This window comes from Abramis brama (genome assembly GCF_963993115.1).
Source record: "Abramis brama genome assembly, chromosome: 4".
Classification (NCBI taxonomy): Eukaryota; Metazoa; Chordata; class Actinopteri; order Cypriniformes; family Leuciscidae; genus Abramis; species Abramis brama.
In genome coordinates this window covers 43,968,648-43,996,051 of record NC_139966.1, presented here as the reverse complement: position 1 = coordinate 43,996,051, position 27,404 = coordinate 43,968,648, and the positions used below count along the sequence as shown (strand labels likewise).

At 40.2% G+C, this 27,404-nt stretch overlaps 1 protein-coding gene across 1 annotated transcript in view; it reads right to left on the bottom strand.

Moving 5' to 3' along the window:
- Positions 1-13,303, bottom strand: part of LOC311081525 (uncharacterized protein) — a 39,767-nt gene extending 26,464 nt beyond the window's left edge. The window contains exons 1-4 of the mRNA XM_084112074.1: positions 13,172-13,303; positions 9,070-9,537; positions 8,536-8,988; positions 4,421-4,576 (exon numbers count right to left, since the gene is read on the bottom strand). Coding sequence (XP_083968200.1) covers positions 4,421-4,576; positions 8,536-8,988; positions 9,070-9,537; positions 13,172-13,301 — 1,207 coding nt within the window. The 5' untranslated portion in view covers positions 13,302-13,303. The remainder of the gene's footprint in view (positions 1-4,420; positions 4,577-8,535; positions 8,989-9,069; positions 9,538-13,171) is intronic.
- Positions 13,304-27,404: the final 14,101 nt, after the last annotated feature.

The window sequence follows — 27,404 nt, the reverse complement described above, 5'->3', positions numbered from 1 at the left end:
CAGAGGGAGCTAGTAAGGTAAGAGGGTCAGGTCAGGAGTCAGGTCACAGACACCCGGAAACACTTAACACCTCGTCAAGAGTCAGGAGGAAATCCTAAGGGGAAAAATTCACTTAGGTAATGTTACTGACCACATGTTCTCCTCCCTGATCCTTTTTATGACCTGAGGGAGGAGCAAGACTGGAGGGAAAGCATAAAAGGGGAAGGCTGGGCCATTTGTGGACCAGCACATCCCTGTTCTTCGAGAAAAATCGGGCGAACCTGTGCAAGGATTTGTTTCAGAGTAAACATCTTGAAAGGCCGTTTGATAAGGGCTTTGTTCAGATATCTGAGATCTAGGATGGGCCTGAGGCCACCGTCTTTTTTGGGAACAAGGAAGTAGCGACTGTAAAAGCCTGACTCGCTGTGGGCTGGTGACACTGCCTCTATAGCCCCTTTTTCCAGTAAGCTTATCACTTCGGTGCGGAGGACGTGAGACACGTTGCTTTTCACCGAAGTATGGATTATGCCCACAAAGCGGGGTGGATTGCGAGCGAATTGGATTGAGTAGCCTTGTTCTACTGTGTTCATAACCCATCGTGACACACCAGGGATGGCTTTCCATGCCTCGGCCCGGTTGGCTATGGGTTTTATAGTTTCGAGTGGCGGCGTGCTGCATTTGAGCAGGGAGCCGACCCTCATGTGGTGTGGAAGAGGAAAAGTGCTCTTTTGCAGAGTATTTTTGTTTTTTATTGTGTTCGCTATAACAGCGGTCGATTGCAAGGGGGCGTGAACTTGAACGGGCCCACTGCTTGCAATCACAACATTTGCTCCATTGGCCAGAACTGAACTGGGCGTTTGGAGGAACACTCGGGCCCTTCCCTCTTCCTGCTTTGCAGATCAGGACTGCTTCTTTGGTTCAGGGTCCAGTGTAATCCTAGGCCAGGGTCCCTGACGCTTAGGTGGGAAGCGTTTTGCCTGACTGGAGTGCTGCCGTTGCTCAGGCGCTGGGTGAGGCTGAGTAGCTGCAGGCACTGGTTTCGTTTGCAGTTGAATCGGCGTGGGCTTTTGGCGACTCGAAGCTGCAGAGCTGGAGTGTTTCGGCAGGAAGTGTCGTATTGCCTGCGATGCCTTCTGTGCTGCTGTGAAGCGCTCAGCGAATCGGTCAACCACAGGGCCGAAAAGACCAGTGGAGGAGATGGGAGAATCTAAGAAGGCGGTTCTGTCCGCGTCTTTGATCTCTGTTAAGTTAAGCCATAAGTTGCGCTCCAGCACCACTAAGCTGGTCATGGCTCTGTCGATGGCCTGGGTGGTGGCTTTCGTGGCGCGCAGGGCCAGGTCTGTGGCGCTACAGAGGTCACGAAAAGCTTCTGGGTCTGGTCCAGACTCGTCCATGGAGCGGAGAAGTTTAGCCTGGAAAACTTGGAGGACCGCCATCCAGTGGAGGGCGGAGCCTGCCTGGCCAGAGGATGCATAAGTCCTACCCATGAGGGCTGAGGTCGTCCTGCAGGGCTTGGATGGATGAGTCACTTTGGATTTCTATCCGATGGCCGTGGGTGGGCAGAGATGCGGCTTCTTCCGGGGGGGCAATTTCTCATAGCCCTTTTCCTCGGTAACGCCGATGTTCCAGATCACTGCTGAGGTGGAAAGTTGTAGGCGGGCAGAGTAGGGGGCGCGCCATGACTTGGTCAGTTCCTCGTAAACTTCTGGAAAGAACGGTGTGGATCTCTGGCAAGGGGCCTTTTGGCGCCCTGGCAGGAACCATTCATCCAGGCGGCTGCGTGTTGGCTCCTCAGGCGAGACCGAGCTCATCGAATGATCTGGAAAGGACGCGGATCAACTCGGCGTCAATTCCAGCTCTGGAGTCGCTGCATTGCTTAAAAGGGAAGGGGGCGGGGTCGACTCGGCTCGGCTCGACTCTGTGAGAGCGGCGTCCATGCGGGCCTTGCCCAGGCAGGCGACGCACTCACTGTAACCATCCTCGTCTTGCAGAGGGGCTCTGTATTTGCCACAGCCGTGGCGCAACATTTGCAACAACGTCGCTGCTCTTTTAGAAAAATAGAAAAAGAGTAAGTCTCAGCACTATACTGGCTGTGCAATAGCACTGCGTTATTATATAAAAGGCTTCAGTATTCGGAGAAAAATGAATTTTCCCATAGCGCAGGGCTATTCAATTGGCGGCCCACGGGCCAAATGCGGCCCGCCAATCATCTCCATCCGGCCCGACGGCACCAACCTCCCTCCTCCTCTTTTCCTGGCGGTGCGGCTAATTTAGATTGATACTCGCTCCGATTGACCTGAGAAACGTTTTACGTGCGAATATTTCAGCAGTTATTATATGTGTCCCGAATTTATGTCGACTGAACCAGCGATACCAATCATTCATGAATGAATCATTCTTTTGGTTCGATGATATCTAAACGCGCTTGCATAACGGTCTAAAACTATTCGGAATCATTCGGACCGCTCCGTCACTGAATCATCTGAAGCGGTTTCTCGGTCAGTACAGTAACAACAAATAGCGCTGTTTTTAGTTATTTCACTAGTTGTTTCAACACGGCCCAGCACAGAGTTACGTTTACTCCCGGTCCCGGACACTATTATTAAACAGCGTTGCGACAACCAGTGGGAAGCATTTCAGTTCGACAGAAATCTCTCTGTTACAAACCACAAATCACTCGATGATTTTAACTAGTATTAAATCGGATGAAACAGACTCAACATTCCCAACAAGACTGATGAGGAAAGCAGGAGAAACATTGTGGCATATATAATGTATATAGTAACATAATATTATATAGTATAATAGTAAATATAGTGATTTATATTTCATTAGATTTATTAGGTGGGTAGAGGAATATATAATTAATGTTTGTTATGAAATTATGTCAGTTTCTTTGTAAAGGTGCGTATAGTCTTTAACTTGTGTTTAGGCATTTTTTATACAGTGGGAGTGAGTAGCCTGGTTATTAAGTCCCACTGTCTTATAATATTTTCATTTAAGCATAACAATTATAAATAAAATAATTATTATTTCTCACCAACAGCTATTTGTTCCAAGGAAAATAGTTGTACACAGCTGTAAATTATCAAGTTTTTATTTATTATGGTTTTATATATCTGCATACTGTTAGGTACCACATTTCCAAGTAAATACCATACTTTTTTAGGGTTACTTTAACTTATTTATTGACACTGTTATGTTTCAATAAATAAGCTAAACCCCCAAACCAATCCACCGGCCCACCTCAACTTTTCGATTTGATAATCCGGCCCTCGAATGAAGCTAATTGAATAGCCCTGCCATAGCGTATAGCTATGCAATACGACTGATTGTTCGAAAGGGAACGGTATATTCAATCCCTTAAACCTACCCACCACAGAAAAAAAACATTTTCCATTTTTCCATTTTCATATGATTTTTAAGCTGTTTTCCTCATTGGGACCAAATAAATGTCCACAAGGTCAAAAATTACTGGTATTACTATCCTTGTGGGGACATTTGGTCCCCATATTGTAGGGAATACCAGGTACACACATAGACACACAGCAATAATCCTCAGGGCAGAGTGAAGACAGTGTCTAAGTGAAGGATTAAGTTTCTGACAACAACAAACAGATTTGAAAAAATGTCTGCAGGGCAACGTATGAGGCAATGGTTAGGCAGGTTAGCACACTGGTTAATGAAGTTTACACAGCAGCAATTGATTTTAATCTCTTGGACGTTACAATATTTGAGTTTTTCCACACCTGACCGGACTTATTTACAAGTGGCCATTTCTGTTGAAACAGAGAGTAAATGAATATGGCATGTTGAACCAGTATGCAAGCTTTAAAACAAACATGCTTATCTGTGCCATCCCCCTCGTTCACAATTAGCATATACAATAATCTGATTACTTGGAACAACTTTTAAATATTGAGCAACTTCTGTGTTTTACAGAAAAGTCAATGGATGAAATTTGTCATTATGGAGAGCCTATGTTTAATGGGAAGCATCAACATTATAATAGCTCATATTTAGGGTTAGGGATTTAAAGAACCAAAAAGAGCTACCAGAAATATAAAAAAACATTACTGTATATATATATACACTATACACTACCATTCAAAAGATTAGAATCGGTAAGATTTTCTTAAAGAAATACTTTAGCAAAAAAAAAGCAAAAGACATTTATAATGTTACAAATACAAAATATTTCTATTTAAAATAAATGCTATAATTTTGAACTTTCTATTACTCAAAAAAACATTTACATTTTTTTTATCAAGGTTTCCACAAACATATTAGATTGATTTCTGAGGGATCATGTGACACTGAATACTGAAGTAAGAGCTGCTAAAAATTCAGCTTTGCCATCACAGGAATACATTTATTTACACTATTTGCATAGTAGAATGACAATATAAAAAGTTTCTGTTTGGACTGAGTCCAATATTACCTGTGGTAGGTGAGGATCGGTCAGTTTGACTCCCGGGTGGGTGGTCTGGGGACACACAGGAACTTGAGCGAGGGGCCAGATCATCCAGCTCAGCAAAAATATCAGACTGGGACCCGTTGGACTGGGAGTCAGGGGTCCCTTCCATTATACACGGCACTGAAATGGCCCAAACACATAATGTGTGTAAATACAAACGCAATATACTGTGTAAACATCTCTCTATAGAGTCTATCTCTCTATAGATCTCTATGGAATTTGCATTTTATTGCAATGAAAGTTTTGACCTATTTCCTCAGCTGTCATACCAGCTTACGGTTTTATTATGCCCCGGGCTGAACGACCTCCATGAGCTAACAACAACCAGCATCACACCCTACCCTGCAGCACTGTCTCAATTCCTGGGAATTACTTTTGGTCTATAGCCTCCGTGGTAAACGTATAAACAAATACAGTCTTTTAAAATGCTGAGTGCCTTGTAATAACTTTGTTCTTTTAAACGCTACACAAGTCGCTTGTGTACACAACTTTAGTTTGTAATTTTTATATTCTATTCTCAACTCAGACTCTATATATACATTACCAGTCAAAAGTTTGGAAACATTACTATTTTTTATGTTTTTGAAAGAAGTCTCTTATGCTCATCAAGCCTGCAGTTAAAAAAAAAAAAAAAAACAGTAATATTATGAAATATTATTACAATTTAAAATAATGGTTCTCTTTTTTAATATATTTTAAAATGTCATTTATTTTTGTGATGCAAAGCTGAATTTTCATCAGCAAGTACTCCAGTCTTTGGTGTCTTATGATCCTTCAGAAATCATTCTAATATGATGATTTGATACTCAATGATGGAAACAGTTGTGCTGTTTAATATATTTTTTTGGAATACTTTTTTCAGGATTCATTGATGAGTAAAACGTTAACAGCATTTATTCATAAAAACAGCATTTATTCAAAATAAAAACATTTCTAACAATATAAATCGTTACCATCACCTTTTATCAATTTAACGCATCCTTGTTGAATTAAAGTACTAATTTCTTTTAAAAAAAGAAGTTATTGTTCCCAAACTTTTGAACGGTAGTGTATATTGTTACAAAAGATTTCTATTCTAAATAAATACAGTTCTTTTTAACTTTTTATTCATCAAATAATCCTGAAAAAAGTATCTCAGGTTATAGAAAAAATATTAAGCAGCACAACTGTTTCCAACATTGATCATAATCAGCATATTAGAATGATTTCTGAAGGATCACAAGACACCAAAGACTGGAGTACTTGCTGATGAAAATTCAGCTTTGCATCACAAAAATAAATTACATTTTAAAGTATCTTAAAAAAGAGAACCATTATTTTAAATTGTAATAATATTTCATAATATTACTGTTTTTTTTTTGTTTGTTTGTTTTTTTTAACTGCAGGCTTGATGAGCATAAGAGACTTCTTTCAAAAACATTAAAAATAGTAATGTTTCCAAACTTTTGACTGGTACTGTATATAGACAAACAAGGCCTTTCAACCAAGGCTTCCATATTCACTTGCACAGACACACATACACACGGCTATTGTAGGCAGGCCTCGGCTTACCACTCACATGCACAATAGAGGGACTTGACTCGACACTTCAAAGCATATTGGTGCTGTCAAGCTTGCCGTCATCTTCAGCCAAGTGCTTCTTGAGATGGTATATGTGAATGTAAGGGAGTGCGCATGGATTTTGTGTACACCAACCTATAGGTTGGATGAAGGCAGCATCACAAATCTTGGGGTAAAATGCCACTGAAAGGTGACAGAAATGCCTTGGTAATCAAAATGTTTGTGCAAAAATGCCCCATTGTGAATTTCTTTTTTTTTTTTTATTATTTTGTTATCTATCAATTACCTACAGTATTTAATACTATTCCATGAAAGACCTTCTTAAGTGTTTAGTGGTTTATAGCTGTCTAATATCTTTATTTGCTGTCTCAAGGGTGAATGTTGTTCATTATGTGGCTAATATGTATGGAAGCTTCCTTTCCGCCTCACAGTAAAAAAAAAAAAAAAAAAATATATATATATATATATATATATATATATATATATATATATATATTTGTAAGAAAGTTTAGAATAAACATATACCTCTTTGTGTAACAGAAAGTCACAATTGCGAGAATGATATACAGTAAATGTTAGATGTATATCAGAATGTATGCTAAACTTCAAAAGTTTGATGTTAAGTGTTTTTTTTTTATAAAATAAAATAAAAATAAAAGCCTGCATTTATTTATATAAATGTCCTTAAAAGTCAGTTGTCAATTTTTATCAATTTAATGCATCCTTGCAGAATAAAAGTAGCCTATTGTATTTTAGCTTTGACCTTGTTACACTCCATATGACCCCAAGCCTTTGTGTGACACTCCTTGCTAACCAATCAGAAATCAGATGTAAAAGAAGTTTCATCCTCATTCAAGTATTTTTTTTATATTGTATTTTATATATATTTATTATATATTTTTTTGCAGAAATAGAAGGACATTTCTGACTCCGGTGGACAGTGTTATGAAAATGTGTATTTGCCTGATCATAAAGGTTGTGTGTGTATGTTTAAATGGTTGAGTCAGAATGCTTAGTGGCAAATTCTCTTTAGTTAGTGCGAAATCCATATGTGTCTCAACTTTTTTTTTACTTTCCCTCTCTGGCCAAATGGTATGGAGAGTGTCAGGGCCAGGCAGTGTGTGTGTGGTAGGGGGGGTCTCAGTGAGGCCTGGGGGTCCCGCTCATTGTCAAGGACAGTTACACTCTTGAGATGGGACTGAAAAAGGTTGCCGTAGGGTTGGCCACTGACTGCTGGACCATAGCATGGGGGGTGACAGAAAGCGGGTGTTTTTTTCAAAAATACTAGACTACCCTAGACTAGCCTATAGTGTTGTATACACACAACCACACACACAAGTTAGGAAAAGGTCACTGATACCCCCACCCCACCCAAGTGTAATTTTCTGTCCTTCTGTTGCATTTCATTTCCCACTAAACCACAGCTTCACTATCATATCAGTGATATATTTATCTGTCTGGCCCCATGAATTGGTAAACAAGGCACAGATTGTCACTATCATTTCTCTGAAAAAAAAGAGAGAAAAGACGAAGCAATCTCTCTGCAAATTCTGAATTGTTTGCTCTCTTTCATGAACTCTCAGTTTGAGTCAGATGTCAGTGGCCCGGCTCTTTTTCCTGACTGGACGGTAAATTAGCGCATCTAAGAGATACGCATTGTAGCTGAGGCTCACTCACTGTTCACCCGTCAGAGAGGCGGCGGTCAGCTCGGATTTATGACCGCCGCTCCACACGTCTGCTTTTCAGGGAGCGGAGAGAATAGAGAGAGAAAAGAGGAAGAAAGAAGGGAACGCGGGAGGCTGAAGCTAAGAGGGAAGAACACGCCGCAGCCGGCATCACCACCACCCTCCCTCATCCCCCACAACATCCCCCATTGTAAAGGCCTTGGCCGCTTTGAACTGGGGAATCAAACGGTACCAGCCTGATTCCCTATCAAAAGAACCCCCTCGCTTTCCCTCTGCTTTCAGTAAAGAAGAGAAGAGAAAAGCTCCTTGCCATATTTATGACTTAGTCCCTCTTTAGAGAAAGCTGAAGCTCATGGTCATGATGTAGGACTTTGATTTTCTTTTGTTCTCTTTCATGTTTGAGGTACGGTGAATGTTCAATTCTATTTGGCCCAACTGACCCCCAGCGTGTGTGCACGAATACACAAGAGTCAGTCTAATAAAGCGCACAGTGTCTGTAGGTGTGTGTGTGTGTGTGAGATCAGATTTTGCCATTCTTTCAGGAATGCAATCTCTGAAAATATCTCAGAAGAATAACAAACATTGAGTCATGTTCATTAACAGACTAACCTTAATTCATATCTAAAAATGGCAATATGCATTATAATGCAAACAAAAAAAAACTTTTCCAGTAAACATTTGCTAAACATCAAAGCACAATATTAAGTTTTACACAATTCTTAATAGCTGACAATTTTCTGAAGTGCTTCTTGTTATTATGAAGTAGTCATTATAGTCATTATAGTTTATAGCTTATATTTAGAACAATAATGTTTATATCCCATTAAAACTCACCTTGCAGTTCATCTTCCTGAGGCATAATGGGAGGAAGCACAGGCCAAAGGTTCCATTCTGACGGACTATCTGCTGCTGAGCAATCAGGCTTTTGAGACTGAATGCTCAGGCCAGACTGGCTGGAACCAAGGCGTCCATGCAGGCTTTCATCTGTGGACCATCGGGCGGCTGAGGTTTGCCGTGATTTAGGAGTTTTGGAGATGTAAATTGGAGTGTCTGGCAAGCAAGTGGAAGGTGTTTCTTGTTTGCAGGACTTGAGAGATCTGGAGAGACGTGCTTGAAGGACGTCCATTTGTGAGTTGGCCTGGCTACAACTTCCTGCAGAGCTGAAGTGAAGCTCGGGGAGAGAAGTAGAGCAGCCCTTTTGATAATCATTATTCTGGTTGAGGTCATAAGCATGATTATCTTCGTCATCGGTGCTATTATCAGCATAATGGTCAACACTGAAGTTCACTGTTAACATAAAGAGAGTGCAGAGATAAGTCAATTATTGCACCATTTGTATTTTTAAGTCAGTATAAGGAGAACCGATACCTGACAAGGCGTCCGAGAAGCTACTGTTCAGGTCTGTGCTACGGCTGAACTGGCTGGACGAAGGGCGGCTGAAATCAGAAAGAGAATTTGGGGTCACAGAAGATGTTGGGGTGTCTGGAGTGATTGGGGTACTTGAGGTTCTTTGGGTGCCTGGAGTGGTTGGGGTGGCTGGAATGCTGGGGGTTGTCGGGATGGATATTGGGGTCGTTGGTGTCATTGTCTCTTCTTCAGCCATTTCATGGTGCCCTTGATTCAGATCTTGTGGAGCAGGGCATGCATCTTCTTCCCCATCTGTCAGCTGGAAGTGTGTATTGGGGGTTTGGGAACTCTGAGGTTCATCAACAAACTTGAGAGTCAGAGAAGGACTTGCTGGGGGTGCTGGAGAAGTAGGGGATCCGGGTACATGGAGCAGAAACACATTGGATTTATTCTTACTGGAATTATCCATGTTTTGGTGCCTCCTGACATCTGGGGAAAGAAGAGGTTGAAATGAACGTGAATATAAGGTCAACCCATCTCTAAGGTGTAGCAGAGGTTCAGGGCAGGGAGGTTCAACTCTGCAGAATGGTGGTCCCTTTGGGGCAGGATTGGACAACCCTGTACAAAGGAGAGATTACATCTGGGTCAAGGTTATTGTTGCACTGGAGAGTGAGGTTTGGGGAATCTTTACTCAAAAATGCAAATGAGAAAGTGCATCACTAATGCACAAGAGCAGAAATCCTTCACTAAACAAACCATAGCGCAGCACAGAGCACCCAGACTGCAGCTGTCTCATGTAGAGATGAACAAGACACACTCAAACACACACTCACATACATCCACACACAGGCTTAATGACAGGCATTGTTCGGGGCACACACAAAAAGAGGTCCTGAATAATTAACATGGGGGTCCTGCATGAGGGTCAGGCGGAAAGCGTATTCATCATCATTTACAGCTAAAAAGGAGAGGAGAGAGGCAAAGGCCACCCAGCCCAATAGCTGACGCTGCCCTACTCCACTGAGCCTCAGAGCAAACAGTGTTTTGCCTGTTGCGGGCCCCTAGTTCCTAACAAGGGCCCCGGACACCCCCCTTCCCCTTGAAAACTCTGCCCCTCTGCAGGAGCAGCTGTCCAGTTCCCAGCTCAGAATGCAGAGTGACTCTAAGATATGATAATTACCACTTGCGACCACTATATGAAGGAACTCATTCTCATAATTGGGATTAGAAACCCCATATAGCTAATTATGGATGCAATGACAGCAAACCAAACAAATGAGCCAAGCCCCACTCTTTCTTCGATGGCCCTTGATGCTGATGCCTGCTGGGAGAGATTTTAACAGACTGTTCTGTTGCAGTATTCCTTTCTGGGCTTTCTCTTGCTGATGGAACCACAATGAAAAAAATGATGTTTTGGTGAATATGTCTTGTTAATACAAAGGTTGTGGCTAAAATTAACAGAGTTTGGGACTAAATATTTTTGGGTGGGCCCTATATCCACTGGGCTTATTGAGTATGTGCTATAAAAGAACCTTAGTGGGTCCCACAAAAAATCAAATTCAAGGAATCGTCTGTCTGTCAGTCTATCATTGCCTGTCTCTATCTATCTATCATTGCCTGTCTGTCTCTATCTATCTATCTATCTATCTATCTATCTATCCATCCATCCATCCATCCATCCATCCATCCATCCATCCATCCATCCATCCATCCATCTATCTATCATTGCCCGTCTCTATCTATCTATCTGTCTGTCTGTCTGTTCATCCGTCCGTCCGTCTGTCCGTACTGTATGTCTATCCTTCTATCTATCGTCTATAAACCTTTTTGTTTTTTAAACTGTATGCAAGGTTTGTTATGATAAATGATTAAAAATAAATTCTAGTTCAAATTTCTTAATATAAATATAAAATTGTCTAAATTTCGATTCAAATGTAGGAACTGATTCTTAATTGAAGAAAAACAATCTCAACTAAACTTTGAATGCTGCACAGCCCTGCCAGGTTGAAAGCTTCATGCTGTGGAGATTTGTGTTGTTTTTGGCCATGGAATTAACGGGAAAAACATTCACTAATAAACCAACCGTCTCTGGCTCTTGTCCCTTATCGAATGCTGTCCCCCAGGCCAGTATGGTGTGAGTCCCCCCAGCAGGGGCCTGTGTTGAAGCAGACCAGAGGCCCCTACACAATACGCTCTTGTTCCACTCAGTCTGTGTCACTGAGGAGTCAGAGGACAGAACAGCGAGAGAAAAGGATTGAGTGAGAGGAAAGAGAAAAAGTGAGAGAGAGGCTGGAAAGCACATAGCTGCACTGCTGTTCTTACAATACCATTGCCTAGTCCATCTGTCACAGTCTCACACACACACACACACACACACACAATGTATGTGTGTGAACGACATGTGTCATATCGCACTGTTGTGGCCTCGCCCCCCTACTCTCTCCTTGGGGAGCTAAAGGCAGGTCGGGGTTGATTGTTAGAGTCTCTGAGCACCATATGGCTGTATAATTAGTTTTGGCCTGTGATGTAGAGTAATGCTCCCATCTCTGTTGACTCCCAAGCTTGCTCTGAAAGACAGGGTCCTGATGCACGGTAATGACCAATCCTGCCCAAATACCTTCACACCACAGCAGAGGCCTAATGGAAGTATCAAGCCACCAGGAGGGCGGCGCCATAGTAAACACACAAAATATGTGCATAATGGATACATGACATTTATTTAGATTCATACTTTAAATTTCAGACCATTTTGTTTAATTTGAGCAAAAGAGAAAAAGCATGGATGGGTTATGAGTGTGTTTTGATAAGGAAGATCATTTCAATACTGAATGACAATTGCTGTTATTCAATACAAATCGTTTCTCTTAAAGGAACACGCCAACTTTTTGGGACTTTAGCTTATTCACCGTATCCCCCAGAGTTAGATAAGTCCATACATACCTTTTTCATCTCCGTGCGTGCCGTAACTCTGTCTGACGCACCCACCGCTAGCCTAGCTTGAGCTTGGAGGTAAACGGCTCCATCTAGCATACTGCTCCCAATAAGTGACAAAATAACGCCAACATTTTCCTATTTACATGTTGTGATTTGTATTACATTGGTACAAATAACAAGGTCACATGAGACACAGCCATCTTCTAACCCTATACATACTGGGAACTATATTCTCAGAAGGCAAAGCACTGCTACTTGGGCGGAGTGATTTGCTCGCAGCACCTGAGAAGCCCCGTGGTGAGGAGCAGAGAGTTCGCTCAGAGTTGGAGTAAATCACTCCGCAGAAGTAGCAGTGCTTCGCCTTCTGAGAATATAGTTCCCAGTATGTATACGGTTAGAAGATGGCTGTGTCTCATGTGACCTTGTTATTTGTACACGCTGTGACTATACAAATCACAACATGTAAATAGGAAAATGCTGGCATTATTTTGTCACTTATTGGGAGCAGTATGCTAGCTGGAGCTGTTTACCTCCACTCTTTGTGCTAAGCTAGGCTAGTAGCGGTGGGTGCGTCAGAGAGAGTTACAGCACACACAGAGATGAAAAAGGTATGTATGGACTTATCTAACTCTGGGGGATACGGTGAATAAGCTAAAGTCCCCAAAAGTCGTTGTGTTCCTTTAATATAAATAAGGGGTTAAGCGATATTAAAATTATAATAATGATAAGCCAATAATTATTTTCATATTATGGTCAAAAATAGATAAATAGCCAATATTACATTTTCATAAAATTTTGTCTAAATAAAATTAAAAATTAATAAAGCAATAAAAACTAAAATTGTGAATTTAGGCAAATTTAGGCATCACAACATTATACTGTACGATATGAAAAATGTATGTTCATTTTGAGATTGGCTAAAGAAATAAGTGTTTAGATGATGATGGCAAAATAATCTAAATGGTGGAATCAGCAAGCACAATTAAACATTCAGTATCGTCCGATAATGGTAAATAAAAAATGTCAAATAACAGAATGATAACTGATATATCATGTGTATCAATGTCCTTCCTTTTCATTTTAATTGTATAGCAAGGGTACTTTGTTAAAGTTTGCCTGCATTTAAGTGATGGCACTGCATTTAAGTGATGAAAAAATATCAGTAAAATGACTGTATAGCAGTACTAACCTGGCCATATTTGAGGTTGTGGAGCACTCAGGCTCTGCTGTTGTTGTTTTTGCCCCAAACGATTAGGGCCTGGTCTGGAGTGCACGTTTAGGAAATGAGGGGTTCTAAAATTGACAGGACAGGCCTCCATATGAGCATGAAAGCGAGAACACAAGGGTGGTTCCCTTGTGTTCGCGCTTTCATTCTCACGCTTGATAGCCTAAAAAGATACAAAAAAGGCAACAAAAAAAGTTTATGTTCATTGTATTAATTTATAAAATAACATTTGGAAAGTTACTGCATTGGTTCAGCCTTGCTTTGAATAAGTACCTCTCTGTAGTGCCCCCTAGTGTTGACTCATTGAAACAATTATTCAATATTTCCTGTGATATTCATTCATGTTATTCACATACATTTAGCATTTTTTCTGCAGGGCTAGCATGGTCTTTCCCGCAAGTAAGTTACTGAATTTGGAAAAACAAGAAAGCAAGAAGCAGCAGTTTGTCATTATTGATATTTAGAAGGGTTAACTAACTTGTCCTTTGACCAGCTAGCAAACATAGCTGCATTCCTGGGCTAATTCACACATAACAAACACATAACATGTGAATTCTTACAGGTATTTGAATAGTATTTTAGTAATTATGGCAGTTCTCTGTGTTTTTGTGTGTACCTGCACATTTTTTCTTTTGTGAAACCAAATGGGTGCCACACTGCTTATAACCTGTCAGAGAGCAAGTTTTAACCTGTCCAGTGCCACAGGGCAATGTTAGCAAGCACAAATACACACACGTCTTGATGTCTTTATCCCTTTTGAATTGACTGACAGTAAACAATTGCTGAGTAAACATTCTATGTCTGAGCTGACAATGTTATCAAAGGGGACATGTGCTCCCTGTTCCCTGCGTTATTGGAGCTCAGAGCAGTGACCCAAAACCATTTTACACTCTCTCTCTCTGACACTAATGAAGCCTCTCCTCTGATACAAACAGATATTCCTCACCTTTTATCTCCCTTCAATCATTCTTTCATTCATTCGATCTCTCTCTCTGTCCTCCTGTCCCAACACATCTGTTTTAAATGCCTAAAAAGGTTCCCTATGACATTAACTTTTTTTAAAATGTTGTTGAGGTTAGTGAAACCTTTATGTTTAGGATAGCTTAAAGCCCATAATTGCACTAACAGCACAAATGATTTGAAAAAAAATCTTATTCTGTTTTTTTACATAAATATTAGCCCAACATTTTGTGATTAAATATTAATTTGACTATGATAATAATAATGCATTGTATTCTATTATTACAAAATAAAATATTAAGCAAAATAAGAAATATTACTATTGTAATATTTCACTGTAAAATAAAAGAACAAGTATTTAAGACTATAATAATAATAATAATAATTGTTGTTGTTATATTTGTTGTAGTTATTAATAATAAATACATTTATTTTATTATTACTAAAAATAAGAATATTAAACCAAATATGAAATAATAATTTTATTTTTGCACGTTGCATTCCCAAATGTTACAAGCAACCCAAACTCAGAGCAGATGCAAAAATGAGTTTGTGTGGAGCAAGATTTAGTGTGAACCAAGACACTAAAGACACCGGATCATGAGATGTTCGCGTTTCACAAATTTTATTATTTGATAATCACGCTAAGCCTTTTATTCTGATTAATCATGGAACCGATACTTACAATTGTTTTCCCAAAGCATTAAACTTTTGCATGTAACTCGTCTCACACTGTTCTACCTCAAACTGTGTGGCTTGTTGAAATGAGGTGCAAATTGTGTGTGAATTTGGCCTGGCATATGATAAACTGAACAGAAATGCAGTGTTACATTGAAGCCATGCATATCTAGTGAACTTTGGGCTTTTTTTTACTTTTGAAACACTCTTTGAAAAAATTGGGCCTTATTAGACTTGCACACATCCCTCAACATCCCCAAAACAAACTGTCAGGTTAGTGTGCATCATCTCCGACGCCAACGTTTATGAAAGCGAAGCATTTACTTGCAGAAGCTGTTTAGAGTCCTCTGAAAGTGGCATTGTATATTAAACGCTGAGTGTCTTTGACCTTGTAATGGTGTTTGTAGCCCCATGTCGGGCCTGAGGGTCCTCTGCCCCAGTGTGTGGGCTCTTCAGAGGCCTACAGGAAATTACATGACCCCCTGGCGTCAGGCGGCCCGCACTGCGACACACACATGCACAACCGCCTGTACTAATGTCATTAACCTTGTGTGTTCATGCCGGACGGCCCTCTGACGGAGATGGGCAAGCGCACGCTCGTGAATGCAGGGAGTCTGTAAACCAGAGTCCCAGATGGCCCGCGCCAAGAAGAGGCCTGCATACACTCCTCAGTCCCTTCACAAACACACGTACACACACACACACGCACACTTAATAGCACTGCCTCTGTGTGAACCCTCCGCCGGGGGGAGGCATGGCGATTGGGGGCCAAACAGAAGTGTGTCTCTGTGCCTCTGTCTGCAGGGGAACAGAGGATTCCTCTCAAAAAGGCCTGACGTCTAAGAAAGCCAGGCTTAGCACTAACAAGGTTAAACCCTGCTGAAAAAGAGTGACTTTTTCAATCAACCAGATTTGTGTTTCTGCCTGCGCCGTAATTAGCTTTGCTCTGGGACGGGGGGATGAGGAAGAGAGGAGCAGAGGAGAGGAGGGGAAGAGATGACAGTGGGAAGCATTGTGGAGACTCTAGGATTGGGAGGACCAAATCTGATTAGCCGCTCGTGTCAGAAGCCAGGCTCAGATGCAGCTTAGCATTCTGAGCAACTTTCTACTTTCTGTCCCGGCAGACAATGAGGCTACTTTTTCAATCTCCTCTATTTCTCTTCACCCCTTCACCTTCTCTTTTAAACTTTTTGCCCCGTCCAAAACTGCTTTCCCCATCCCGCAGAATAGAGACCAAGCAACCGTGAATGTTCATAAAGGATATAGGCCTATATGGATATGGATATGACTACATTTAGTGAGTCCAATCAAGTCGTACCTTCCGCATAGCATTTGCATGTAAAATAAAAATGTAGTCATAATTTACTCACCCTCATGTCTCAACTTATATTTCTTTGTCTCAGAGGAAAATAGCCGGATTTAGTATCAAAATATCAAATGTCAAATGCTCATGTTGATCACTGGCTGTGAATTGCAATTTAGCTTTGATTATTCAAAGCTACTGTTCAAAAGTTTGTGGTCAATAAGATTTTAATGATTATGCAGCAGGGATGCATTAAACGGATCGAACGAGACAGTCAAGGCATTTACAGTGTTACAAAAGATTTCTATTTCAAATGAATGCTGTTCTTTTTGACTTTCTATTCATCAAAGAATCCTGATGTAAAAATGTATCACGGTTTCCACAAAAATATTAAGCAGCAACTGGTTTCAATATTGATAATAGTAAGAAATGTTTCTTGAGGAGCAAATCATCATATTAGAATGATTTCTGAAGGATCATGTGACACTGAAGACTGGAGTGATGATGCTGAAAATTCAGCTTTGCCAACACAGGAATATATATTTTAGCAATAAGCCCCGCGAAGCCGTGTTTTACAGTGGATTTAGAACAGCTAAGGGGCGTTGTTTAGTCACGACGCGGAGTGGAGTAAAGTTATTTTATTTATTCATAAAATAAACACCAGCAACAAAAAATATAACGTTATAACACATTTATTCCTCCGCCAAGCAATGTAGTTCCAAAGAGGTTGCTAAGCAATCACAAATGGCAGTTGTGCAGTAATACTAATGCTGTCACAGGTGTATGTTTGTTGAGTAATTTACAACGGCTTAGAACGCGGCTCAACCAATCAGAATCAAGGACTGGAACTATCCGTTTTATAAATATATATTTTAAAAATCTAATTTTGTATTAAATAAATACAGCCTTGGTGAGCATAAGAGACTTCTTTATAAAAATAAAAAATAAAAAACATTTAAAAATTCTTACCAAACCCAAACTTTTAGTGTATATTATTAGGTCAGAATTTGAACACTAGTCCCTGCACTACACATAACATTATTCTAACTTTTTTTTCTTTTTCTTTTTTCTTCTCTTTCCAAAGCCATCAATTTAGAGATGCACCTCTATTAAAATTCAGGTCAATACAGATTAAGCCAATACTTAATGTCATGTTATGCCTGATATTATAGAATTCTATAATATTTTGTCTAAATAAAAAAAATTAAAAATAATAGTTTAAATGCTACAAGGCATTATTTTTGCTTATTAAGCTGAAATAGTAAAAGTATTTGAACATAAAAAAAAATCAACTTTCAACTCCAAACAATATGTCTCACTGATCCAGAGTCAGAATTTAGCCTCTTATTGAGTGCTAACACAGACATGCCATTGTCTCCCCATCGGATGCCTGTATAGTTTGAATGCCGCTTGCCTTCCTGTGGCCACCCTCTTTCTTATGAACACAAAAATGAAAGACCAGCTCCACTCGCCGTTAAAAAAGGACGTCATACCGAACAGAATGCAACCCAAACCAAAGCATAAATTACAGTGTAAACAGCAGTGTTTGTCTGCTGAGCGAGGCGGGCCCATGAGTGTGTTTGCCCACCTGTGCATGTGTCATCGTTTGGGCGTACAGTATTCAGGTCGCTGACGGCACTCGTGATGTCGTCTCAGTGGCGACAATGTCCATGGAGACCGTGAGGTATGAAGCCAATGGGTGGGTTAATCGTCTCTTGCTCTCAATAGATGTTTGGACTGGGACGGCCCCGTAAAGTTCAGAGGGTTTGAATACTGAGTGTTTTATAGCATATACCGAGGTGATCCAGAGGGCAGAAAATGTGTGTGTGCCAACGTGGGTATGCGTTTTTGTGTTTAGCAAAGCATAAGTGTTTATTCATACTTGTGGGCTTTGGCTGATTGTGTGAAGCGGTACGATTTAAAGATGTAAATTAGTCAGTAAGAGGCTGGTGGATCTTTGTCTCTTTTTTTTCTTGTTTGTTTAACCAGAGGCCAAGACAGGAAGCCAGCCCACACAACTCGCTGTCCCCATGGAAACCTCTCTGTTGCCTGTGGCACATTCACAGTCTCTGGCCTCTTAAAGACGGAGACAGTGAGGTTGATGGGCACAGGCCATCAGTGCGTATGTGTTTCCAAGCGATAGTGTTTGTTTATAAGAGTCAGATTTGAATATTAGTCATGCCTTATTTGATAATGTCAATGTGCGGCATGCTAAATCAATTGGAATTGTGCCTTGATGAAGTGTAATTACTCGTGTCAGTCTCGTGTCTACTGGTGTCCTGAAACAAGTACTCACCGTATGATGCTGTCCTCTGTTCCACAGGACGGCTTGTCTCACAAAGCAGAAGTAATATGATGGTGCCTGGGGGACAGAAAACAGGTTTAGATAGGACTGATATTGACAGTAATTTGGTATGTTTGCTGAGACAAACATGGTTCTATTATTAATTATACTTCGGGTTATGGCGTTGTTCTGGGCATATAACTCATCCTGCATCATTTGTGCTATGGACCTAAATCCTAAATCAAGCTTTGTGGCTTTTACTTTCAGATGCCAGGTATATATACCATTCAAATGTTTGGGGTCAGTAAGATTCTTTAAAGTTTTTGAAAGTCTCTTATGCTCATCAAGACTGCATTTATTTGACCAAAACTTCAAAAGAACAGCATTTATTTAGAAATATTATGTAACAATAAGAAGGTCAATTTTGATCAATTTATTGTGTCCTTGTTGAATAAAAGTCTATTTTTTTTTATTTTTATTTTTATTCCTGACCCCAAACTTTTGAATAATGTGATGTTAAATAAATAATTAAATAATTCGTTTTTTTTATTGTCACTGTTAAATATGAACCTGAAAATAAGCATTCTCAATTAAACAAATGTAGCCTATTTGTTGTTTTAAAAAAAATAATATACAGTTAAACATAATAAATTAAAATCTTAAGTTGACATCTTAACTTTGTCAGGCCTAAAAATACATCTTTTTATGTATTAAAAAGTAAATCTTTTTTCAAATTTTCTCAAATTCTGCACGGACCCTCTAACACCCTCTTGCATCCCCATGCAGTTTGAAAACCTGTGTTTTAGTGATCAGACTTTGATTTCCACCTGTCTGACAATGAAATGAAAGAAAAATGCATTGGCTCTTTTGGGCCAGCAAGGAATAACCATCCAGAACATTCTAGCAACAGCTTACTGTAGCAACATGCTAAAAACCCATCCAAACACCTTGCTTAGCAACACCCTGACAACCATCTACAACACCCTAGCATTGTAGCAGACAGTTTTACACAGGCAAGCATTAAAAAATGAAGAAGAAAAAAAAGATGATGTTGGGACACATTTGTCGAAATGATCTTCAATGTTTCTTAAGCTCCTCAGACACTGGCTAAATTAACATGAACACACCACACACACACACACACACACACACACACACACACACACACACACACACACACACACACACACACACGCACACACTGATTCATAGACCTCCTTCTCAGAATGTCAATTGAACCTCTGTCTTTGCCTGAGAGCTGTGATGCATCTCAATGGTGAATACCCACCACTGCACCAGCCTTTCTGAAGAGTTCATCAAGCTCTCATCAGCTATCTTAGCCTTTAGCTGCGATACAACTAGCCTGTGGGGGTCTCAGCTCCATCGCTCAGCTCTCTTTTTCTTTTCACTCACTCTTGGACACTCTCATCTATCTGACCTGTGGCCCAGGGCTCCAGCAGAGACTCATCCATCACCATCCCTCTGTCTATCCCTGTCCCTGTTCACTGAGGTCACGTATCTCGCTCCTCTAAGGTCATCAGTCTTACTGTGGCAGATGCCAGAGCTTCTGAGTCAGCTCCAGCCTGGCAGCCTGGTGGTTTTTCCTCTCTTTCACAGTGGTCACACACTGGGGCAGGGAATTGTGCAATCTGAAGCCACCAGCCCACCTGTGGGTGGGACCAAAAGAAAAATATTGAACGCCTGCTTGAACCTGTCCATTGAGGAGCATTAGGAAAATCACTATTGACAAGTTGCGGCATTGTTCTCTAAAAGCTTCAGGATGGGACCGTTTTAAAGTTTTGTTTAGGATCTTTTTTAAATGAAACAGCCACATTCAAAGCCTGTGGCCTGCACACCTGACCACCACACAGATTTTAACAAAAGGCTAGTTCCATTTAAGCTTTAGGATACATATTATTAGTAGAGATGCAATTTTTTATCCAACAACAATTTGATTAATTCATGGTCTTTCCTCTTTTGAAAGCGGTTCGTTGTGAAATCTGACGATTCGATCCAATTATTTTGGACTGATTCATAATTTTATACAAAAAGATAAAAATTACCATCTTAAAGTTATGCAGAGAATTATGTCATAGAATTAAAGTAATTAATTAATGTGATGAACTACTACAATTATCCCAGAAAACATAATAGATAGCAATTTGTTAAAATAAAAAACAACAGCCAAATGGATACACATAATTATGAACAGAGATGGGAAGTAACGAAGTACAAATACTTCGTTAGTGTAGGCTACTCAAGTAGATTTTTCAGATATTTTTACTTTACTATTTATTTTTGTGTCGACTTTTTACTTTTTCACCGTGTCCTAACTACACGCGACGCGACGCCGCGACACGCGATAAAAGGTATCTTTTCCATGTTAATCAGGGTTTTTGTCCTAACCAGGCGTCGCTGGAATTTTATCGCGTCGCGTGTAGTTAGGACACGGTGTTACTCCTTACATTTTAACATGAATATCGGTACTTTCTACTCCTTACATTTTAAAAAATTGGCTCATTACTTTAGTTTCAAATAATTTCAGTGGAGTCGTTATTATTTTTGCGTCATCAACCCTTCGCAGGGAGTTTGATTGACAGGCGATCTTACCAATCATAATACGCCATTTTGTCCGACAAAGCAGTCAGGAGAGTTAGTAGATTAACATTGGAGGATTTAAACTTGAAAAACCAAGTGTACCGACGTCTTTTCGCGTAAAAACATCTTTCCCTCTTATGTTCATTCATGTTTATTTGATGCTATAAATTAACTAGAAGGAAGAGATGATCGTTCACGAGCAGCTTTAACTAAGGCTCTGTCACGACACATTAAAGAGCCATCAAATGGTATTTATTGTTTAAATTTCTTTAAAAAATGACCAAATTTGAAAGGTGAGAATTTGTTTCATATAAAAAATAGCCTGGTCTGTTCTGTCTGTCAGCACCTTGTCAGTGTCTTCTCTGCTCCGCGATGTATTTTTCACTGCGTGAGAACATGGTGTGGCGTGAGAGCAGCGTCACTTGTCGGACATAGCAACAGTAACTAAAGGGAATGGTTTGAGACCGTTCGCAAACCGGTCTTTGCGAACTGTCAATTGAATGGGAATATACGTTGCACTTGACCCTCCATCACTACAAGACGACTCCACAGATTCGGCGGCATTCATTCGCGGAAAAATTATTACATAGCCTACATGTAGATTCCTTTAAATGTTAAGGGGAAGTTTAAAAAAGAGAAACTGGGTCTGTAAATTCTCACAGAATCACAATTGAAATCACAATTTAATTCATATCTTGCTACTCAGTCAGAATCTCATTAACCCGGAGTCCCAGTCTCTGTCACAATAATCATATATAGGGCTATGCAATGTTTTAGGCCTATTAGCAGACATCCATTTAAAATGTAGGCAATGGCATATAAAGAACCTTTTTTCCAAACCCACTTAAGTTTCTCAGCTTGCACTCTAGTAACATGTGTGTGGTCCAGGTAGCTTTGCATAAAAAAAATGGTTATCATTCACAAGGCTACTTTTACTTTTATACTTTAAGTAAATTTCCAAGCCTGTACTTTGTTACTTTTACTTGAGTAAAGAAGTTAAATCAGTACTTCTACTTTTACCAGAGTATTTTTATTAACACAAGTATCTGTACTTCTACTTGAGTACGAGAAGTGAGTACTTTTGCCATCTCTGATTATGAATAACGAATCAAATAGGGCCTATGTGCTGTTGCAAAAGTGCATCTGTGATGACCTCTGTAACATATTTCTATTATAAGATTGATGCATTTTTACACTTCCAATTATTGGTCATACTATCTTTCTAGCATTTGAATTACTTATTAAAACCAAAGTGACCAGAGCTGTGAATCAAAACGGTGTCATAGAGTTGGAAATTACTCTTTTGCCTGCCTCTGTACATTACTGCAGACAGTACTTAATGTCTCTTACAGATAATTATGCTCTTCACTTAATCGACTGCTGGACGCTGCACAATGACTAAATCCCGTAGCTGAATTGCGGCCTCTTAGAGCACAATAACCTGCCTTCTCCCTAATTACACCTTTAAACTGAATTCAAGTATGTTTGGATCCATATGGGTGATCCAAAGTTAGAAGAGCACAGAGATTTGGGAGACACAGAGGACAATAGGAACCAGAAGGAAATAGTGCTTGTGCTGTTGTGAATAAAAACAGTAATATTTAGTCTTCACAGATTGGCAAAGGGACGGACAAGACCAGCAGATCTAATGAGACCGTAAGACTCATTAAAAGTCACAACACCACAGACTGCGTTTAAACATCAGGGCAGCTTGGGTGAACAACAGCCTTGATTAGATGTCATATTCATGTCGTAATCCAACACCCTGCCTTAGAGGTCACAGGGTGATGGTCTTATTTCAATCAGAGCTCTCGAGCAAACATAAGCAGGTCTGTACAGAGGGAGTCAGCCCACACCATTCTGATCTCCTCTCTGAACTTCTCATCATTGAGATCTGTAATGAAATTGGACAGGCATGATTGGTGTTTTTTGTATCCCATCGTCCAATTCACCAGATGAGATTAGGCCAATTCCAGGCAGATGGGCTTTCCATTGCCTCAGTGTCTCAGGGGCGCAGCAGAGCCCCTGTCCTTTGGGCTTTTCCTGTCAGGGAGGCTGTTTACCATTGCATCACAGACTGAGGCCAGACAGGAAATGCTCCTCCACTAGTCCAGGGACACAGGAAATGTGAAGCTTGTCAATAACAAGTAGGTGGAAGAAGGAAGATCAAATTACTTGATGCACTAATAAGCAAAGTGGTCCTTTCTTCTCCTTCCTTGGCTTGTGCATCTGTCTGCAAACATCTTGCATATTTTCCAATTATTACAAACTGTCTTACATAAGATTTAATTCATGTTTATGGACGATCATTGAAGCGATGAGTCGGGTACAAGATGATCACTCTGCTTTGGTTATTTTGTTTCATCAGCTTGTCACTTGGGTAGTAGCATGAAAGGGACAACTATGTACCTACTTGTATTTACCCCTAAAAGGTTCATAGAAATACATTAAAGGATTACTTCATCGCTGGGAAATATGCTCCTTTTAAGGATACTTCCCAAGTGGCAAGCTGTTGTACCCCTAAGGGTAGCATGTTTACACATTTTTACACTTTTATTTCTAAAAATGTGCTGTTGCTGAGAGATGAACAGTGAGTTGAGATGGAGGACCTACGGTTGTTGTGGAAAAAGAGGCTGGGAAGCGAGACAGATTTCCCAATCTGATCAATTTGACTAGCAGTTTGATTTGACTAGCTCTTGATGCAATTTCTGAACAGCAGGGCAGGAAACATTAATACAGGGCACATTATGAAAATATTAAAGTGCCCCTATTAGTTTATTTCTTGCTCCATCCTTTATCTTTACTCAAAGTAGTAAGAATGACAGACAATCTGCATTAATAGACACAGTTTTAGGTAATAGTGTGACCCACAGCTGCTTTGCAGAACTATTTCAGTAAGACAGTAATAACGTGAGATAGCCAGAAACGTACACAATATAAAACATAAAACTACGTATTTTGAACACCTGGTAAAAAATATATACATCAGTAATTAATCATACTTAGATTCTTGTGATCCTAAGGAGCAAGTTGGTCCAAATATACTGACCCATCTTTCCAGAGCAACGATTTTAAAAGCAGTCATCAGTAAAATTACGTGTTTGAAGACGGGACAAGTTGTTCACGGGCAATGTACAACATACGTCGCCGGCATTATGCAAATGTATCTTCTAGTGGCGTAGAACCGTTACGCAGTGGGATTCGAATTACAAACGACTCGTTTAGGCGGTTCAGAGACGATTTTTTCTTTTGGGAGACAATAACTTTATTTATCGTGCACTTTCGACTTACAATTTTGCAGAACGATTACATTTACACACAGCTATTACACACTTCATGAAAGGGAACATTCGAAAAACCATAATAGGGGCACATTAATTTTAAACATGAACAACAGTGTGCAAACAACACAGTTCAGAGAATTGGCAGTGATGTGCAGGATGGAAAGCTCTGTACAAACACATTGTCACTGAAAATAGAGTATTTTTACCCTATCCTAGAGAGGAAATTGTTGCATAGCTTTGCTACTGATTCTTCAACAATCCTTGGGATGTTGAAAAAATAAAAATTCCGTCATCTTTTAGTCACAGAAGTTTTTTCGAAACACAGAGGAAGACATTTTTAATGACACCTGAGAGATTTCTGTCTCTCCATTGTTCATCATGTAAAGGGATTGTGTCTCTTCAGAAGACTTTATACCGCTCGATTCATATTGTTAAGACTGCATCACTCTAAACAACGTGACGGCAACAACAAATTCCCGATTGATAGTCATTTAGCCTAGAAAGGCGAAGTATTTCAGTCACAATTGAGTTGATATAAGCAGATAACTGTCTAAGCTTATAGAGCAATGTCTGACAAACCACATTACACAGACGTCCGCAACAAGAGAATTACCAAGCTAATACACAACAAACACACACCCTTACATCATCCACACACAATCTTACAACACAGAACATCAATCAAATCACAAAGGCACCACAAACACGAGGAAATCCTTTTTCCCCCAAAACAATGAGGTCTCCAAACTGCAACCCTATTAATACTCTACAAAAGGAGCAGGCCTTGATCCCCAGCATGGAGGAGACCGGTGTAAAACACATACACAAAACCAACGGCCCACTGCCGCTCGCCGGGTCAGCTATGATGAGCCATGAATGTAACCGTCCAACCAATCTGGCTTAATAGTGTCCATCCTCGCCACCTTTGCAGATCCAATGGTGTGTGTACGTATTGACTCGGGGGGTCAGAGGGGCTCCACAGATCCTGTGACCCCGAAAGGAGACCAGAGAATCAGAAGCGGACCCCCACAGTCAGGACAGAGCCTTCTTTATGCCCTAATCTGCTAGCATCAGAGATCAATATGGTTAGTGGTACTGCTACAATAGCAGTAGCAGGAGTTAGCACCTTGCCCAATTTCTGAGGCTCTCTGGGGGGGCATAAAGCTGAGGTTTGCCGTGCCCGTCACTGACCTCTGGCACAGCCACACCCCAGCAGCTAACCTGCTTAACATTCATTAAGATTCAACCTGGGCAGATGCTCCGATTTCAGGCCTGCTGTCGTCTTCTCTCTTGTCCCTGCTTCCTCATCCTCTCAATAGGGAGTCGATTCGAAGTGCTTTTTCATTTCTAAAGCAGAGATCAGAGATCCACTGACAGGCCGAGCTTAATGTTATCCTTGCTAAAGGATTTTGAAAAACCCTGGTGTGATGGAGACTCACCGTATTTCTCCAGAGCTGGGGTCTGGAGCTAAGATGCCATGCCTTGCTGTTGACACGTCTCCCAGGGTGACCGATACAGGGTTGAGTGCCTCCGACAGATTGGGGTTTCCAGCTGTAAATGTGCCGTTTAGGTACTTCCTCAGTTGTCAACATGTTAGGTTTTCTATAATGGAACTTTTTTACACTCAAGCTCCAAGTTCTTGGCGTTTATTTGGACAGAATGAGCTGTCTTGGCTTCTGTTGTCCTGCAGCTATGTTGGGCTAGCTCTCTGGAATGACAGGTTCAAGAGCTCATTGCTTCTGTTAATGATTATACTAAACCAGCCAGGTGAGTCATCTTTTTTTTCGAAAATTAAGAAATGTACACCCACAAGCCCAAAACAGTGGACAGCAGCGGCAGGCATGGGGCTTTTCAGAGTGCGGAAAAAATAGGCAAGATCAGGTTCTGTCCTGCTGCATGCATAAATCTGCCATCTTGCTTAATTACATTACTGAGGATTTACAGAGTCGTTTTAAGGAAACCACACACACTATCAGTACCACAAATCAAAGCTCATTAGTGGGAATGTGTGCGAGTGTGTGTTTCCCCTCGTGTATGTTAGTGGGACTGCTGTCTATCTGCCGTTTTAATCATATCTCATTAGTGTGAGAGGATTGTGAGGATTGAAGTTGTCTTATGCTCGTTCACTCTTTAGCTAGAGACAAAAAATCAGGGGAAATATTAACCAAATGTGAGCTTGTTGCCCTGGTGACATACTAGAAATGTCAACAGTATATGCAAACATATAAACTTTTCTGTTTTTGGTTGCTTACAAGAAAGAGAAAAATCACCAGGAAAACAATTAGAATGAAAGTCAGTGACCTAAGTTATGTCCATGATAAATAAAAGGAAAAGTATTTTAAAAATTTTGATTAAAGACAAATAAATAAAAAAAGTTACACTTTGTATTCATGTTGGTGCCATTTAAAGTTTAAATATACGTTTAAATAAGTGAAATTAATATATATTCATTGCACCCAATGAATACACATCCTAATTTTTTTCTTAATTCTAGGTATGTATTTTTTTATTTATTTTTTTACAAATAAATCACCATGCTAAAAGATATTTCCTTAATAGACATTTCCTTAATAATGTTTTTGTTTGATTTGGAGTACTTTTTTTCTCAAATGTAAATTTCTTCATCATGGTATCAGGACAGATGTGTGATTCTTAGAAAGTGTGATCCTGTTTTAAAAATCGGTACAAGATTGTTGCAAGACATATAGCGTGATCCAGATGCAACAAAGTCAGTTGCTAAGACACTGGCAGAAAAATGCTTTGTCAGAAAAATGGTAAAGAGAGAAAAGCAACTTCTAGATATCTAATGGCTCAGAGTAATACAGTTGTTGCCCTTCATTTGTAGAGAAATAACCTAACGAATCTAAGTATGAAATAGGAAAACGAATCAGTGATAAGTGTTATCAAGCTTTGAACCTAAATTAAACCAATCCTGGAATGTGCATGAAAGACTTTGAAATATGCATCCTAGATTCATATGAAAGCCTAAGTCAATGTCTTAGTGAATAAGATAGCTATTCTGCCAGGTATTGTTAGCTTAAAAGCTGTGGGACAAAAGCTGGTGGTTCTGGTCTTATCCCATCTCAGCAG